The 18,278-nt window shown below is 42.0% G+C and overlaps 2 protein-coding genes across 3 annotated transcripts; both read left to right on the top strand.

Annotated features, from left to right (window-relative positions):
* Positions 1-283: 283 nt before the first annotated feature.
* LOC111798637 (protein SEMI-ROLLED LEAF 2) lies at positions 284-10,356 on the top strand. 2 transcript variants are annotated; one of them, XM_023681906.2, is made up of 20 exons: positions 284-577; positions 959-1,096; positions 2,664-2,738; positions 2,849-2,964; positions 3,874-3,988; positions 4,505-4,633; positions 4,779-4,826; positions 5,619-5,815; positions 5,893-6,089; positions 6,705-6,988; positions 7,063-7,209; positions 7,612-8,028; positions 8,116-8,265; positions 8,457-8,535; positions 8,626-8,750; positions 8,831-9,022; positions 9,108-9,248; positions 9,338-9,472; positions 9,587-9,793; positions 9,899-10,356. In XM_023681906.2, the coding sequence occupies exons 2-20, from the start codon at positions 962-964 to the stop codon at positions 10,013-10,015; spliced, it is 3,006 nt and encodes a 1,001-aa protein (XP_023537674.2). In that variant the 5' UTR covers positions 284-577; positions 959-961; the 3' UTR covers positions 10,016-10,356. The 2 variants fall into 2 exon arrangements, with proteins under 2 accessions (XP_023537674.2, XP_023537676.2); XM_023681908.2 differs by lacking the exon at positions 284-577 and adding an exon at positions 726-748.
* A 4,750-nt stretch (positions 10,357-15,106) lies between these two features.
* On the top strand, positions 15,107-18,079 carry LOC111798568 (homeobox protein knotted-1-like 1). Its single transcript, XM_023681805.2, has 5 exons — positions 15,107-15,628; positions 15,726-15,836; positions 17,026-17,179; positions 17,385-17,638; positions 17,724-18,079. The coding sequence occupies exons 1-5, from the start codon at positions 15,383-15,385 to the stop codon at positions 17,958-17,960; spliced, it is 1,002 nt and encodes a 333-aa protein (XP_023537573.2). The 5' UTR covers positions 15,107-15,382; the 3' UTR covers positions 17,961-18,079.
* The last annotated feature ends 199 nt before the right edge of the window (positions 18,080-18,278 follow it).

Below are 18,278 nucleotides of genomic sequence, written 5' to 3' on the forward strand. Positions count from 1 at the left end.
AGATTTTGATCCAAACCCTTCTTGTATCCCATTAAATTACAGTTTCTATTTCAGCCATAACCCACAAAAGCAGCTCCGTTGGAAACATCTTGATGGATTGTTCTTGGCAAAAAGCGTTTGAGAGTTGTCTATTTTGAATGAATCAAAAGCTTAAAAAGGGTTGAGAGAGAACTGTAAAAGAAGTTCAAATTAAAGCGGTTTTTTAAACCAGGCGAGGCGACCCAATTTTCAAAAGGGAATCCGCCTAGTGTCCTTCTTAGCCTTTGCTCAACAGCAAAAAGTAGAGCAAAAACGGGTTAGTATTCCAATTTTTCTGACATTGAACCACCAATCCACTTTCTTCGATGAGAATTCGCTGACACTTTCACGTGCTTTCCTTCTCTTCTCAAAATTTATCTTTGTCCTTTTGCTCGATTCATGCGCTTTTTTCACTCTCTCTACTTGATTTCCCCATCTACGGCTTCCGTTTCCTCTGTTTCTTCCTCCATTTTTACCGTTTGATCGTTCATTTCCACTGTGATTTACTCACAACGGAGGAGCCTTCACTTCCCGGATCTGGGTTCTGGGTGTTGGCCTGGTACGTTTGTTCTTCACACTGTTCTTGTTTTTTCTCCTCTTCTCTGTTTGAATTTCTTCCATTTTGGGATTTCTCATGTCGGTTTGAGCTATTCTGCGAAATGGGTTTGTGTTGTTTTGCTGCAATGTCTTGTTATGTGGCCTTATAGTTCATCTTTTTAGCTTTTTCTAGGTGGGGTTCTCTTTGTTTCCTTTGGTGTTTGTTGTTTTTTGCACTTTGTCTTGAACTATAAGACGTTTTTGTTGATTTGAAATTTGTTCTTTAGGTTCTCGCTTTCAACTTTACTGTTTTCACATGATATTTCAGACCATTTGACACTGTTTTGCTTAGTATCATGTTGGTTGGCTGGCTCAAGTTTTGTGTTCCTTCCTTTTGTTGCAGGAAATGGGTGTCATCTCCAGAAAAATCTTCCCAGCATGTGGGAATATGTGCATATGCTGCCCTGCTCTGAGGTCGAGGTCTCGGCAGCCAGTTAAGCGTTACAAGAAGTTGCTAGCTGACATATTTCCTAAATCTCTTGTAAGCATCCTTAGTTGTTGATACTGTAGGATCATTGATGTGTGAAATGGGTTATACTTTGTTGATCTGTTTGTTTAAATTCTATGTTGTTGTACCTTGGTTGTGATGATAATGGAATTGAACAATGGATGACTTGATGGTTCTTTGTCTTTTGTCTATACTATAGCAGTTCGGGCTAGGTTAGTTTGTTATTCGTTAATATGCGGGATTTCGAATGCTTTGTTGATCTTGTTAAGTTTGTGTTTGTACTTTGAGTGTGTTAAAGGAGTTGGACCAACGGTGACTCGATGGTCCTGTAGTGATTTTCCTTTCTTCTTAATGTGTGTGTGAGATCTCACATCAGTTGGAGAGGGGAACAAAACATTACTTGTAAGAGTGTGGAAATCTCTCCCTAGTAGACGCGTTTTAAAACCTTGAGGGAAAAGCCCAAAAGGATAATATCTGCTAGTGGTGGGCTTGAGCTGTTACAAATGGTATTAGAGCTAGACACCGGGCGGTGTGCCGGTGAGGACGCTGGGTCCCAAGGGTGGATTGTGAGATCCCACATGGGTTGGAGAGGGGAAAGAAATATTACTTATAAGGGTGCGGATATCTCTCCCTAGTAGATGCGTTTTGAAATTTTGAGGGAAAGCCCAAAGAGGACAATATCTGCTAGTGGTGGGCTTAGGCTGTTACAAAAATGGTATCAGAGCTAGACACCGGGTGGTGTGCCAGCGAGGACGTTGGGCCTCAAGGGGGGTGGATTGTGAGATCCCACCTTGGTTGGAGAGGGGAACAAAACATTACTTATAAGGGTGTGGAAACCTCTCCCTTGTAGACGCATTTTAAAACCTTGAGGATAAGTCCAAAGAAGACAATATCTGCTAGTGGTAGGCTTGAGCTGTTACAAATGGTATCAAAGCTAGACACCGGGCGGTGTGCCAGTGAGGACGCTGGGCCCCAAGGAGGGTGGATTGTGAGATCTCACATCAGTTGGAGAGGGGAACACAACATTTCTTTTAAGGGTGTGGAAATCTCTCCCCAGTAGACGCGTTTTAAAACCTTGAGGGAAAACCCCGAAAGGGAAAACTCAAAGAGGACAATATTAGCTAGTGGTGGGCTTGAGCTGTTACAAATGGTATCAGAGCTTGACACCGGGCGGTGTGCCAGTGAGGGCACTGGGCCCCAAGGGGTGGATTGTGAGATCCCACATCGGTTGGAGAGGGGAATGAAACATTTCTTATAAAGGTGTGGAAATCTCTCCCTAGTAGACGCGTTTTAAAACCTTGAGGGAAAACCCAGAAGGGAAAGCCCAAAGAGGACAATATCTACTAATGGTGGGCTTGGGCGGTTACGGTGTGTGATCTATGGGAAAAGAACCACGTTGTCCAATTTCTTTTGGAGAAGATTAAACTCTGTATTTGTACACGAACTTAACCGTGAAACGAGTCTTCATTGAACAACTTGGCTTGTTTTAGTTGTTAGCATAACATTAGGTTTAATATAGTTGATAGCCTTTCTTTTTTACCATCAGTTCTATGAATCAATAGTTGCATTGAATGAGCTTTGGTGGGGAAACCCTTTACAGGATGGCCCTCAAAGCGAGAGGAAAATCGTGAAGTTATGTGAATATGCTGCGAAAAATCCGTTCCGCATTCCGAAGGTATTCACGTTATATAACGTTTCATAATCTTTGAAGTAAACAAGTTTGATTAGTTCAGAAATATGTGTTTCATTTGTGAGGTACTAATGCTTCTCTTTATGGTTACCTAGATTGTAAAATATCTTGAAGACAGATGCTGTAAAGAACTTCGATGTGAGCAAGTCAAATGCATTGCTATCATTGCAGATACATACAATAAGTTGCTTTCCCTTTGTAAGAACCAGATGTAAGTGATAACCTTTCATCTTTTTCGTTTGGAATTGCGTATGGTTCGTGGATTCTGCTTAAGTGGCTTCTGCATTGTAATGGCCCAAGCCCACCACTTAATATTGTCCTCTTTGGACTTTCCCTTTCAAGCTTCCCCTCAAAGTTTTTAAAACGCGTCTGCTAGGGAGAGGTTTCCATACCTTTATAAAGGGTGTTTCGTTCTCCTCCCCAACTGATTTGGGATCTCACAATCCACCCCCCTTCGGAGCCTAGCATCCTTGCTGGCACACCACCTTGTGTCCACCCCCCTTTAGGGTTCAACCTTCTCGTTGGGCAGATCACCTGGTGTCTGGCTCTAATACCAATTGTAACGACCCAAGCTCACCGCTAGCAGATATTGTCCTCTTTGGGCTTTCCCTTTCGAGCTTCCCCTCAAGGCTTTTAAAACGTGTTTGCTAAGGAGAGGTTTCCACACCCTTATAAAGGATATTTCGTTCTCCTCCCCAACCGATGTGGGATCTCACAATCCACCCCCCTTCGGGGCCTAGCGTCCTTGCTAGCACACCGCCTCGTGTCCACCCCCTTCAAGGTTCAACCTCCTCGCTGGTACATCGCCCGGTGTCTGGCTTTGATACCATTTGTAACGGCCCAAGCCCACCGCTAGCAGATATTATCCTCTTTGGGATTTCCCTTTCGGGCTTCCCCTCTTAAAACACGTCTGCTAGGGAGAGGTTTCCACACCCTTATAAAGGGTGCTTTGTTCTCCTCCCCAACCGATGTGGGATCTCACATTAGTCATGGTTTTGGCTTTTGTTCTTATACCCTATAAAGCTCTAGTTGCTTTGACTTGATAGTGTATTATACTTACTTTAGATCACTGTTTATTCATTTGGATATGACTCAACGTCGACTCTTTTCAATTTTGAAGGGCATATTTTGCTGGTAGTCTGCTGAAGGTCATTGCTGAACTCTTAGACAACTCAAAGCACGTTGACTTGCTAATACTCGGGTGTCAAACCTTGACAAACTTCATACACAATCAGGTGATTCTAGTTCATATGGCCTAATTATCAAGGGAAGAAGAAGAAAACTGAGTTATTTTTATTATCTATGTTTGCTTCTGTTCTTGCTTGTGATGTATAGTTCGATCTCTGTAAATGATGCGAGACGAAATGAGTGAAGTAAGCACTCATTAAACGGGAATATTCTTCTAGCATACGATCGCATGCTTTTAGCCATTTTACGGTCGAAGTTGTTCCTACTTAAAGCTTCTTCTTCTTAGAACAAACATTTATCTTCTGATCTTTAGCGACCCAGGCCCACCACTAGCAGATATTGTTTTCTTTGGGCTTCCCCTCAAGGGTTTAAAACGAGTATGCTAGGAAAAGGTTTCCACACCCTTATGAAGGGTGTTTCATTCTCCTCCCCAACCAATGTGGGATATCACAGGATCACTATAACGTTTAGAAATTTAATTTCTTGTACTGTTTTCTTTTGTTAGCTTTTTTTTTTTTTTTTTCTATCTCTAATTTCTTGTAGTTTTCATTTATGTCGGACAGGCAGACAGCACGTACATGCACAATGTCGAGAGTTTGGTACCGAAAGTATGTATGCTGGCATTGGAAAAAGGGGAAGACCAAAAAAAGCTGCGCTTGAGGGCATCAAGTCTACAATGCATTTCTGCCATGGTTATACGATGCTTTCTTTTAATGCTTTGTTCTGTGGTTTATCCATCATTTAAAAAAAAAAGTCTATTATCTGAATTTTTCATTTTTTTTAATACTAAGCTGGAACTTTTTCTTCTTAGCAATTTCTCATCCTCTTTTTTGCCAGGTCTGGTTCATGACCGAGTATTCACATATTTTTCTCGAGTTTGACGAGGTAAGTTATGTGTGTGCCTCTCCTAATAGCTATGGTTAAGCGTTGCCCTTTGATTTTTCCCTCGAGTAATTTAAGTACACTTCATGCCTAGTAAGGTAGATGTAGCTCAAACTGTTAAGTTGAAACTAACCAAATTACATGCTAACAACTCGTCTGTCAGATCCCACATCGGTTGGGGAGGAGAACGAAACATTCGTTATAAGGGTGTGAAAACCTCTCCCTAGCAGACATGTTTTAAAAACCTTGAGGGGAAGCCCAAAAGGGAAAGCCCAAAGAGGACAATATCTGCTAGCGGTGGGCTTAGGTTGTTACGAATGGTATTAGAGCTAGACACCAGGCAGTGTGCTAGCGAGGACGTTGGGTCCCCAAGGAGGTGGATTGTGAGATCCCACATCGGTTGGAAAGGGGAACGAAGCATTCTTTATAAGGGTGTGCAAACCTCTCCCTAGCCGATGCGGTTTAGAAACTTTGAGGGGAAGCCCGAAAGGGAAATCCAAAGAGGACAATATCTGCTAGCAGTGGGCTTGGGCCGTTACATATCATCGAGAAGGGACATGCTAAGAGTAAACAAGTCTGCTAGCTAACCATCCATTACTAATAATAACAAATTGTGCTTTCTGTTATGAAGTCTTCATCTTATTCTAACATCATCAATACCATTCATCTGTGCAAAATGCCTGGAATTATACTAATGCATCTAGAATAATTGAAAAGGCCATCATATTATCAGAAATCCTTCATGCTTAAACATTTTATTTTATTTTCGTAACATAAGCGCTGTCAAAATGTCAGATTGTTCGTGTGACTCTTGAGAACTATGATCCTGCTCGTGATGGTAACTCCGATGATAGCACAGAGCCACATCATAATTGGCTTAATGAAGTTGCTAGATCTGAAGGGAGATGTGGTACAGTTGGTGGTGATGCTAATGGCTCCTACGGAATCATCAGACCAAGACCGAATAAGAAGGATCCGGCTCTACTCACTCGGTATTTTCATCGGATCATATGCTCTAAAGTCTCAGTCATATGAGATTGTAGCTTATAATTGTTTTTCTTTTCTTCAGGGAAGAGAGTGAGTCTCCAAGAGTATGGTCTCAGATTTGCGTGCAACGAATGCTTGATTTGGCCAAGGAGAGTACAACAATGCGTCGAGTATTGGATCCAATGTTTATCTACTTCGATTCGGGAAGGCACTGGGTTCCACAGCAGGGCCTTGCTTTGATGGTTTTGTCTGATATGTTATACTTCATGGAGAGTTCAGGTGTTTATCACTCCCTTTTGTATTAGACTTGGGATCGTTTGTGATATCCCACATCAGTTGGGGAGGAGAACAAAACACCCTTTATAAGGGTGTGGAAACCTCTCCCTAGCAGACGCGTTTTAAAAACCTTGAGGGGAAGCTTGAAAGAGAAAGCCCAAAGAGGACAATATCTGCTAGCGGTGGGCTTGGGCCGTTACAAATGGTATCAGAGCCAAACATCGGGCGATGTGCCAGCAAGGAGGCTGTTCCCCGAAGGGGAGTAGACATGCGGCGGTGTGCCAACAAGGACGATGAGCCCGAAGGGGGTGCATTTGGTGGGGTCCCACATCGATTGGAGAAATGAACGAGTGCCAATGAGGACGTTGGGCCCTGAAGGGGGGTGGATTGTGATATCCCACATCGGTTGGGGAGGAAAACGAAACACTCTTTATAAGGGTGTGGAAACCTCTCCCTAGGAGATGCGTTTTAAAAACCTCGAGGGGAAGCCCAAAAGGGAAAGCCCAAAGAGGACAATATCTGCTAGCGGTGGGCTTGGGCCGTTACATCGTTACTCGTGTTATAATGAAACACAGGAATAATTATTGGGGTGATATTTACCTATATTTTGTTCTTCAGGTAACCAGCAGTCAATTTTGGCTTCAGTAATACGCCATCTCGACCACAAAAACGTTTCACATGATCCTCAGCTGAAAACGTGTATCATTCAAGTTGCTTCAAATTTAGCTAGACAAATTAGGTCGGGAACCGTGCTGGCAGAAATCGGATCTGTCTCCGACTTGTGCAGACATCTTAGGAAGAGTCTTCAAGTCACAGTTGAATCAGCTGGGCAGCAAGAACTGGATTTGAATATTTCACTTCAAAAGTCTATTGAAGATTGCTTACATGAAATTGGCAGAGGGGTATGGTTGAAACATTTATAGCATTGTTCCATATTTAACGTCGATGGTCGATGAACTTAATATGGTTTTTGTAGATCGGTGATGCGCGTCCTTTGTACGATCTGATGGCTATATCGCTCGAGAATTTGACTTCTGGAGCTGTTGCAAGAGCCACCATTGGGTCCTTAATGATTCTTGCTCACATGATCTCCTTGGTATCAGTTTCTTCAGACTCCCAACAGGTAGGAATGTTTCTACTGCTTCGAACTTTAGGAACATTCTCATATAATTAACTCGGATTAAAACCGAAACCCTTTGGAAATCCTGGGTGGGCCGTCTGAAAAAAAACTGAGTCGCAGTCGATGATTTTTCGACAATTTTGTGAGGAACGTTGAAACTCGACGATTTTGACGCTTACGATCAGCAGCTAGCACCAAATAATGGTTTTTCTCCCGGCTAGTTTTCGTTCAACCGACGTCGGGGTGTCATCGGTGGCTGTTTGCTCGCGTTCTAAGACAGTTCTAGTGATACTTGTAGTGAACTTGTTGTCTTTAGCACATTTTGTAGCCATTCTTTTTTCTATGTTGATATCAAATTCTCTCACTCAGTGCAGCTCTCACTAGTTATAGTACTTGTATCTATAGGTATTTCCAGAAGCTCTTCTTGTCCAAATCCTGAAGGCAATGTTGCATCCTGATATCGAAACACGCATCGGAGCTCATCAAATATTCTCCGTTCTTGTCGTTCCCAGTTCTAATTGCCACCTACAAGAAACTTCCTCGGTTCAATCTGGTACTCCTTACAAGCCAACGGCATGGCATTCCAATGCAGCATCTGCGTCGACTTCTGCTTCCATTACTGCTCTACTCGATAAACTTCGACGAGAAAAGGACGGCTCGAGAGAAGAAAAAACTGGACATAATATTCAAACAAATCTAAAAGAAAATGGCTCTTTAGAAGAAGACTGGAAGCAGAGACGGAACCATCGAAATTTCGCTACGTTTCACAAAATTCAATCAATCATTGACAGGAAAGCTGGATCTTCAAGTTCCACCGAAGCAGTAAGGCGACTCGTAAACATAAGAAATTAGTAACTCGTGCCATAACCGAGTGATTTATTGAACTAAATATTTGGTTTTGTATTTCAGGAACCACGGATCATGAAGTTTAGTGAAGATCAATTATCACAATTGTTGTCTGCGTTCTGGATACAAGCCAATCTTCCAGATAATTCTCCCTCAAATATTGAAGCCATTGCTAATTCTTTTGTCTTGACACTAATCTCGGCACGCCTGAAGGTGAAATCTAGACACGATTAGATGATTTTAAATTTTCGAAAGATGAAAGAAAGATCATAGGATCACCATTCAAATGATGTTTTCGATATCTGAATAACGTTCATGGGATTTTCCAGCTTTCCTTTTTGATTCCTAAACCGTTCTTTACGACTGTACTTAACCGTGAAATTACTCGACATGTACGCCTGCAGAGCCAGCAGGACAATCTTATGATCCGATTCTTCCAGCTTCCACTGTCTCTGAGAAATGTATCTCTGGAGCCTTACCATGGTGATCAGAAAATTCTATATTCGTTTTTGCGATGATGACTCGATGAGCGATAGAAATGCGTTATCGATAATTCTCTTATTGTTTTGACAGGTACGTTACGCCCGTCGTCACAGAGGTCGGTGTTTATTTTGTCTATAGGCATGCTGCTGTTTGCTGCTAAGCTCTATCACATACCTCATTTGAATCATCTTCTGAAGTCATTAGTGGCTTATGATGTGAGTTCATCCTGTCTTATATCGAACATAGCTTCTACAAATGATATCTTAATTAAGACTTAGCATATTTTCATGTTTAGGTTGATCCATATCTGGTAATTAGTGAAGATCTTCACGTTTGTTTAAAGCCTGAGGTCGATCTGAGGGAATATGGATCCGTTACTGATAATGAGCTAGCTCGGTCCTATCTCTCTGACCTGCGCAACAAAGTATACGAAGCAGACAATGTCATTATCGATATTTTAGCACAAAACTTGTCGGGAATTACCGAGGTAACATGTTTCTAGTTGAAATGTATCTACGTTTTCGTTTAAATTCGCGTTCTGTCGCTCTAAATGTTCGTTTATGTTGGTTTAGCTGGATAAAAATGAGCTAGCTAAGCTGTTATTAGAGGCATTTACACCTGATGATCCTTACATGTATGGCCCACAATCAATGCTCGATTTTCGCAAAAATAAATCGGTTGCTCACTCGAAGGAATCCTTATCGTTCGATGGGGTATGATGATTCTTCTTTTAAGCTTTTACGCTCGTCCATTCTACTAAATATATGCTCGAAATGCGAAATCATATGTTCTTGGTCTGCAGGATCTTTCTAATTTACTGGTTGAGGATGAAGTGACGAGTGAAGCCTCTGTTGCGGATATTGCTCGGTTCATTCCTCGAGTACCTCCATCGCCTTCGGTATCTCACATAATGGGCATTAGTCAGCTTCTCGAATCGGTATCGTATACGTTCCTTATGTCTATGTTGGAGGCTTAGTTTCGACTTGTTTATGAGAAATAATCCGAAAGCTTTCTGAGCTCTTCCCCGAACTCATGAATGTTTCATTTTCAGGCACTGGAGGTAGCCGGTCAGGTAGCTGGAACATCGGTTTCTACGTCGCCTCTTCCATACAACGCCATGGCAAGCCAATGTGAAGCTCTCGGCACCGGCACAAGGAAGAAACTCTCCAATTGGTTGGCACATGAGAACCACCATACCAGACCAGCTGATGGATATTGTCCTCCATTTCCTATGAGTAGCCACTCTGCTGTTGAAAAGGTCTGCCTCATAAAGTCATTTTTCGAACCATGCATCATGTCGTCTCTCTCGACCATCCGAATCCCTTCGTTATGCTAAACTGATCGAATCACTTCTTCCGTGCAGATACTGTCAGATGAACGACATCTTCATGGAGGTGGATTGCCAGTAGACCGATGGTTAGGCATGAGGCTTCCTCCTGCTAGCCCGTTCGACAACTTTCTCAAGGCAGCCGGGTGTTAACTGCAAGTACATAAACTATTGTCGATTCGCACAAAGACATCGGTCGTTAGGATCCGTAGATAATCACTGTTAAATCGTTCGTAGCATTAGCTTAACTAACCTTTCATACATTCAGTAGCTAGGCTTACCTGAACTGTGCCACTCACTGTTCATGAAGCTTGAAAGGATCATCACCCAAGGGAGCTGTGTCTAGTAACAATCATAGATAGAGAGCTTAGTTTTAGTACTCATGCCGGTGAATGATACTCAGCCCCTCTTTGTGGCGTGTTCTTGTTCTTGTCATGTCTATCAACTTTCTAGCTTTGGCTTCTTGTTATGTAATGTCGTTCGTATTTGTGCTCTCTCTGATTCTCGATCTCGATGTCGAGTCAATAATGAACTTGTGGTGGGGTTGTCTCTTCAACACACCATCATGTTCTATCAAGATTCTTATCGAACCATTACAAACAAGTAATTGTTGGATGGTGGAAGTCCCACGTCGACTAATTTAGGGAATGATCATGGGTTTATAAGTGAGGAATACTGACTTCATTGGTGCGAGGCCTTTTGGGGAAACCCAAAGCAAAGCCATGAGAGCTTATGCTCAAAGTAGACAATATCATACCATTGTGGAGAGTCGTGTTCGTCTAGCAGTAGTCACTTCAAATGTTTGAACCCTTTTAGAAATTGGAACTTTTAATCATTAAGGGTTTGATCTAAAGTTCGTTTAGATATAGAAACAACAATGGGTGCTAGCGGATGAATCTTAAAAATTTTAAACATGACCGATCATCAATATATTTTTCAAGGCCAGATGAACCTGGATATGTAAGCTACAAGTAATGCTCATACTTGTTCAAGATGTGTTGTTTATGGTTGCATATTGGATGTCCTGGTCATGCTTGTCCATGACGTGTTGTCTATGGCTGCATGCCCGTTCCAAACCCTTTTTACTTGCCTTCATCTTAGATAGGCATTTACTACTTAATATTATGCTAATATGGGAGTGTGTGACTGTTCGGTAAAATCATATCTACACTCATCATAGCTAAAATGACCCGAAATGTACTATAGGGGATATGACTAGTCGTCATTTCCTACTTGGGTTATATGCTATCAAAGCCGTTGTTGTTGCCTAATCGCTTTTAGCTTGTAACATTGTTTTCTTTCCAATTGTTTTCAATGTATTTCAGCTCACGTCTTTCAAAACATTTCTCTCAAATGTGACTTAAGACTCGTGTATATGCCGACGTTGTTCGCAAAGTTCAAATTTCTAACAACCGACTTGTACATTGGGTTAGAACAAGTGTCGCACAATCGTTATCTTGTTACTACAAGAGTGCGATTGTGACACTACACATACGTGATAATATACTAAAACTAATGGTCGTGTTTACTCAAAGGAAACGAGAACGAGAGTGAGAGATTAAACACAATTCATTCCTTTTGATCATTGTTACATACTAGCTTTATCAAACAACGATGAATGAGTATCGATTTGTCAGTTTTCCACCAAACGAACGATTATCGACTTGCTTCCCTATTTCTCGTTCGGAATTGTGTTGGGAAGAATGAAAAACTGTGTTATATACTACAAATCTTTCATCTTTCAATGGATGGAACTGATATGAAATTGTTTCCCTAAAGAAGAGACACCAATATCGGATAAACGAGAAGGAAACTTCTATATCATAGTGGTAGCTAGCAGAACATTCTCAAGTCGTCCCCTAATTACTAGGCCAACCTGGTACGAGTGGTAAGGAGACTGTATTTTCGTTAGACCACACTCGTCGACTTTTGATCGAGCTACGAGCACGAGCAGGTAGAAGCTAGGGGAGAGGGGCGGCTAGGATGCCTTTTCAATAATCTCAAGCCGACTCCTAATTACTAGACCAACTTAGTGCGAGTTGTAAGGAGTCTTGGTCTCGAGGACCGAAACCATTAGTTTTTGTATTTTGATTCTACTAAAGAAAGTTGAACATGAACCAAGATGTTGTTGTCTACATCTTGTCAACACAAAACTTCTTACTGATATGAAACCACATTCGCATCTCCAACATAGACAAGTAATATTTTGATGGTTGTGAGTGCTTAGATCTACTTTGGCCCGTTACATATCGTTGTGAGCCTCATGATTTTAAAACACGTCTGGTAGGTAGAAGTTTCCGCACCTTTATAAGGAATGATTTGTTCTCATCTCCAACCGATGTGGGATCTAACAATCCACCCTCTTGGGGGCCTATCGTCCTCGTTGAAACACCGCTCGGTGCCTAACTCTGATACCATTTGTAACCACCTAAGCTCACTACTAGTAGATATTGTCTGCTTTGGCCTGTTACATATCGCCGTCAACCTCACCGTTTTAAAACGCGTCTAGTAGGTAGAAGTTTCCATACCTTTATAAGGAATGATTTGTTGGAATCTTACAATCCACCCCTCAAGGGCGCAGCGTCCTCACTGACACACTGCTCGGTGTCTAGCTTTGATACCGTTTGTAACAGCCCAACTTTACTTCTAGTAGATATTGTTCGCTTTGACCCTTACGTATCGTCATCAGCCTCATGGTTTTAAAACACGTTTGGTAAGTAGAGATTCCCACACCTTTATAAGAAATGTTTTGTTTTCCTCTCCAACCGACGTGGGATCTCACAATCTACCCCATTAAAGCCCTAGCGTCCTTGTTGAAACACCGGTCGATGCCTAGCTTTGGTATCATTTATAACAGCTCAAACTCACCGCTAGCAGATATTATCCGTTTTAGCCTGTTACGTTTCATCGTTAGACTCACGGTTTCAAAACGCGTCTATTAGGAAGATGTTTTCACACTCCTATAAAGAATGTTTCGTTCTCCTCTCCAACCGATGTGGGATCTCACAATCCACCCCCCTTGGGGCTTAGCATCCTCGTTTGTACACCGTCCAGTGCCTGGCTCTAATACCATTTGTAACACTCTAACCTCACTGTTAGTAGATATTGTCCGTCTTAGCCCATTACGTTTTACCATCAGCCTTACGGTTTCAAAACACGTCTACTAGGGAGATGTTTCCACACACTTATAATAAATGTTTCATTCTCCTCTCCAACCGATATGGGATCTCACAATAAACTCCTCTTGGGGGCCCAACGTCTTCACTGACACACCGCCTGGTGTCTAGCTCTCATACCATTTGTAACAGTCCAAACTCACTACTAATAAATATTGTCCACTTAGGCACCTCACATTTCACCATCAGCCTCATGGTTTCAAAACGCGTCTACTAGGGAGATGTTTCCACACCCTTATAAGAAATATTTCGTTCTCCTCTCTAACCGACGTGATATCTCACAATCCACCCTTTTGGAGGTCCAACGTCCTCACTAGCACACCACCCAGTGCCTCTCTCTGATACCATTTATAACAGTCCAAACTCACCACTAGTAGATATTGTCCGCTATGGTCCGTTACGTTTCACCATCAGCCTCACAGTTTCAAAACACATCTACTAGTAAGATATTTCCACACCCTTACAACATTCCCCTCTCAAACCGATATGAGATCTCACACATAACCTCCACGACTTTAAGCTAAGAACATATCCTTCATCATGCAACAAGAACTAAAAAAATGTTCTTCAAACAGCATCCAGTGAGCTCTCAGCTCACAGACAAGCCAAACCAAACAACAGACAGACAAAATCAGCAAGCTGTGATCAAGTGGATACCCTTCTCCATTCTTGTCTTGAAGAGAGAGAGAGATGTACAGTAAATAAAAGTAGAAAGAAATGAAAGATAGTAGGCAGTGAGTCAGCCAATCAGGCCATGAAAGCTGGAGGAATGTCACTTCAGACATGGAGAGACAGAGCTATATGACCTCTACCAATACAGGCTACATCCTTAGCCTTGTCAAATCCTCTGTCAACTGTTCTTTCAACTCTCTTTTCCTTCTTATATCAAAACTATTCTCTTTCAACACCTTGGAATAAATTATAGAATTTTGTCTACAACTTCCATTTTGAGGTAAGATATAACAAAGAAAAGTTTACATGTCATTGGTAAAGTTAACTAACTTGTAGCACAAGCAAAAGAGTACGTTAAACTGTAATGGTTCAAGCCTACCACTCGCACATGTTGTCCTCTTCGGACTCTCTGTTTCGAGCTTCCTTTCAGAGTTTTTAAAACGCGTATGCTAGGGAGAGGTTTTCATACTCCTTATACAGAATGTTTCGTTCTCCTCCCAACCGATGTGAGATCCCCCAATCCACCCCCCTTCGGGGCCAGCGTCCTTGTTGGCACATCGCCTCGTGTCCACCTTTTCTTCGGGGTTCAGCCTCCTCGATAGCACATCACCCGGTGTCTGGTTCTGATACCATTTGTAACGGCCCAAACCCACCGCTAATAGATATTGTCTTCTTTGGGCTTTCCTTCGGACTTCCCCGCAAAGTTTTTAAAACGTGTCTGCTAGGGAGAGGTTTCCACACCCTTAAAAAGAATGTTTCATTCTCCTCCCCAACCGACGTGGGATCTCACAATTCTCTCCCCTTCGAAACCCAGCGTTCTTGCTGAGACTCATTCCCTTCTCAAATCGATGTGGAATCCTCCAATCCACCCCCCTTCAGGGCTCAGCGTCCTTGCTGGCACACTGCTTCGTGTCCACCCTCTTTCAGGGCTCAGCCTCTTCACTGGCACATCGATCAGTGTCTGCCTCTGATATCATTTGTAACAGCTTAAATGCACTACTAGCAGATATTATCCTATTTGGGCTTCCCCGCAAAGTTTTTAAAACGTGTCTGCTAGAGAGAGATTTCCACACCCTTAAATAAAATGTTTCGTTCTCATCCCCAACCGATGTGGGATCTCACAATTCTCTCCCATTCAAGGCCCAACGTTCTTGCTGGGACTCGTTCCCTTCTCAAATCTATGTGGGATCCCCCAATGCACCCCCCTTCAAGGCTCAGCATCTTTCCTAACACACTGCCTCGTGTCCACCCCTTCAGAACTCAACCTCCTCGCTAGTGCATCACCCAGTATCTGGCTCTGATACCATTTGTAACGGTCCAAATCTACCACTAACACATATTATCCTCTTCGAGCTTCCCCTCAAAGTTTTTAAAGCGCATCTGCTAGGGAGAGGTTTCCACACTCTTTTAAAGAACTTTTCATTCTCCTCCGTAACTGACGTGTGATCTCACGTAAATATTCGATAAAACGACCCTACAATCACTCATTGTTTAGTTCAGAATCAGTATCATGGCAGAAATAGAAACCCCCCATGAATTTAGCCTGCTGATAACATCTCTTAGTATCATCATCATTGTAAAACAGCCTCTTTTCTTTTTTATAATCTAAACTTTCCTCTCACCTTGCAGCTTCCAAGGAGAAAGAAAGTTCATCTTCCAAGCTTTTGAAGAAATGGAAGAGTTTTACAGGCTCAACAGCTCTGTTATATCCTCATACACTAATGGAGTCGTAGCTAGTGAGGCCATTGCAAGCACTAGCTGTGGTGGAGTTCATGGAGCTCAAATGATGAACAATGAAATGATTCAGCTGGAAGCTGAGACCACTACTGGCTTGAACATGTCTGAAATCATCAAAACTCAAATTGTCAACCATCCCCTTTATTGCAAACTGGTTTCTGCTTACATAGAATGCCAAAAAGTTTGTAATTTTTTGTACTCCTCATGTTTTTACATGCCTTTAGCAGTGTTTGAGGTTGTCTTGTTGTTGAATTGTGATGTTTTTTGCTTGAATTAAGGTTGGAGCTCCACCACAAGTGGCTTGTCTTCTTGAAGAAATTGGTCGTGAAAATCACCCTCCTAGGTCATGTATTGAGCTGGGAGCTGATCCTCAACTCGACAACTTCATGGTACTTTTGTTTTCTTAAACTTTCCTAATGTCATTTTATGGTTGGAAATCATAATATCATGTAGTTTAGGTCCATAAGTTACGAATTATGTTTCGTTTTAGTCCCTAAACTTAGATTATTGTTGGAAGAACTTAAATTCAAAGACTAATGACAGCGACTCGTCGAGGGCTCGACGTAGCTACATAAGAACAGCTTAATAATGGTGGCAAATCCTCATGGATTCAAATCATTTTATGCTCAGCTGTCTATGTTAATGATCTTGTCTTGCAGATTTCATGTTCATATCAGTTTCTTTCCTTCTCAAGGGGTGGATGAAAACGGAACTTGTTTGAGTTTGGAGAATCTAAATGGTATCTGATAGATTGTTATCCGTAAGGGTTTGTAACAGACTAAGTCCACCACTAGTAGATATTGTCACCGTCAGCCTCATGGTTTTAAAACGTGTCTAATAGGGAGAGGTTTCCACACTTTTATAAGGAATGCTTCGTTCTCCTCTCTAACTGACGTGGAACTTTACAATCCACTCCTACGGGACCTAGCGTCCCAACTGGCACACCACTTTACAATCCACTCCTACGGGACCTAGCGTCCCAACTGGCACACCGCCCTGTGTCTGGTTCTGATACCATTTGTAACAGTCCAAGCCCACTGCTAGTAGATATTGTCCTCTTTAGGCTTTCCCGCAAAGTTTTAAAACGTATCTACTAGGGAGAAGTTTCCACACCCTTGTAAGGAATGCTTCGTTCTCCTCTCCAACCAATGTGAGATCTCACAATCCACCCTCCTTGGTGGCCCAACATCCCTGCTAGCACACCGCCCTGTGTCTGGTTCTAATACCATTTGTAACAGCCCAAGCCCACCGTTAGCAGATATTGTCTTCTTTAGGCTTTCTTGCCTAGACTTTCCCTCAATGTTTTAAAACACATCTACTAGAGAGAAGCTTACACACCCTTATAAGGAATGTTTCGTTCCCCTCTCCAACCAATGTGGGATCTCACAGGACAATAGAAACTTAGTGAACTTTCCGTTGTTTTTGTTCGTTTTCTTTCTCGCTTTCCATTGTTTGTTTGAAATTTGAGTTCTTTGTGATACCCTCTTAAGGGAATACATGAATTCATTAGTCTCTAGTACTTATGAACCTAAATGTTCCAAAAGATAGCTAAAAATTGAAGCTTTTTTCCCCTTAAAGGAGTCATACTGTGAAGTTCTTCATCAATACAAGAATGAGCTAACCAAGCCATTTAATGAAGCAACAATGTTCTTGACCAACATTGAATTGGAGCTAAGCAACCTATGTAAAGGATCATTTACCGCAACGTCGGATTCTCGTCCCGCCACGAACGGTACTTTCTTCTCCTCTTCATCTATAACATTCATTCAGTTCCTACAACCATGGAGATGTAATGAACTAGTTAATGAACATCGATGATACAAATCGAACGAATGTCGGTATCTTTTTCGAGTATTTATGAACATTTGATGCAAAAAAGTGGACTATGAATGTTATGAATGTGACAATTACTCCTCTTTTGTTTCATATGTTCATAGACGAAGTAGCCAAGACGCCGGAGGACGAACCGGGCAGCTACCGGGAAGTCGAGATGCCGGGAAATCACGAGCCATTCGGCACGAGGCAAACGAACCAAGACCTCAAAGAAATGCTGCTGAAGAAATACAGTGGCTATCTAAGCAGTTTGAAGAAGGATTTCCTTAAAAAAAGGAAGAAAGAGAAGCTTCCAAAGGATGCAAGAATGGCTTTATTTGATTGGTGGAACACTCATTACAAATGGCCATATCCCACGGTAATTTTAATCCTTTCACAGTAAAAAAATATTGCACAAAGCATAAAAACTTGTAAAGTATTTACCTTTTTCATTGGTTTTACAGGAAGAGGAAAAATCAAAACTTTCTGGTATTACTGGTTTGGATCAGAAGCAGATCAATAACTGGTTCATTAACCAGCGAAAGCGGCATTGGAATCCGCCCGAAGAAATGCGATTCGCGCTCATGGACAGTGTCGGGACCGGGGTCGGGGTCGGGGTTGGGGTTGGGATCGGGGTCGGGGAATGCATCAAAGGTTCAAATTTTTATGACAATGGAGAAACAGGAGGCCGTGTTGTTTAGTTGAAAGTATATATTGTATGCGTACATTTAGTATCACAATCCATTTTTACCTGTTGGGTCGGATTGAGTCGTGTCAAAATTTACCGACGTTTCAATTTCATCAAACTACACTTCAAATATATGTCACTCTTGTAGTCGTATTGTAATTGTTTAACTTGAATAAGGGTGTAGAAATCTCTCTCTAGTAGATGCGTTTTAAAAATCGTGAGGCTGATGGTGATACGTAACGGGCCAAAGCGGACAATATTTGTTAGTGGTGGGTTTGGACTATTGCAAATGATATCAGAGCTAGACACCAGGCAGTGTGACAACGTGGGC

The sequence above is a fragment of the Cucurbita pepo genome, chromosome 7 (genome assembly GCF_057944985.1).
Source record: "Cucurbita pepo subsp. pepo isolate OVF chromosome 7, ASM5794498v1, whole genome shotgun sequence".
Lineage (NCBI taxonomy): Eukaryota > Viridiplantae > Streptophyta > Magnoliopsida > Cucurbitales > Cucurbitaceae > Cucurbita > Cucurbita pepo.

Bases quoted from the DNA above. Each gene is read 5' to 3' on its own strand.
- LOC111798568 (XM_023681805.2), top strand. From the start codon at position 15,383: ATGGAAGAGTTTTACAGGCTCAACAGCTCTGTTATATCCTCATACACT. The intron at 15,629-15,725 runs GTTTGTAATTTT...GCTTGAATTAAG, and splicing joins CTTACATAGAATGCCAAAAA to GTTGGAGCTCCACCACAAGT. The intron at 17,639-17,723 runs GTAATTTTAATC...TTGGTTTTACAG, and splicing joins ACAAATGGCCATATCCCACG to GAAGAGGAAAAATCAAAACT.
- LOC111798637 (XM_023681906.2), top strand. From the start codon at position 962: ATGGGTGTCATCTCCAGAAAAATCTTCCCAGCATGTGGGAATATGTGC. The intron at 6,989-7,062 runs GTATGGTTGAAA...TGGTTTTTGTAG, and splicing joins TACATGAAATTGGCAGAGGG to ATCGGTGATGCGCGTCCTTT. The intron at 7,210-7,611 runs GTAGGAATGTTT...TTGTATCTATAG, and splicing joins TTTCTTCAGACTCCCAACAG to GTATTTCCAGAAGCTCTTCT.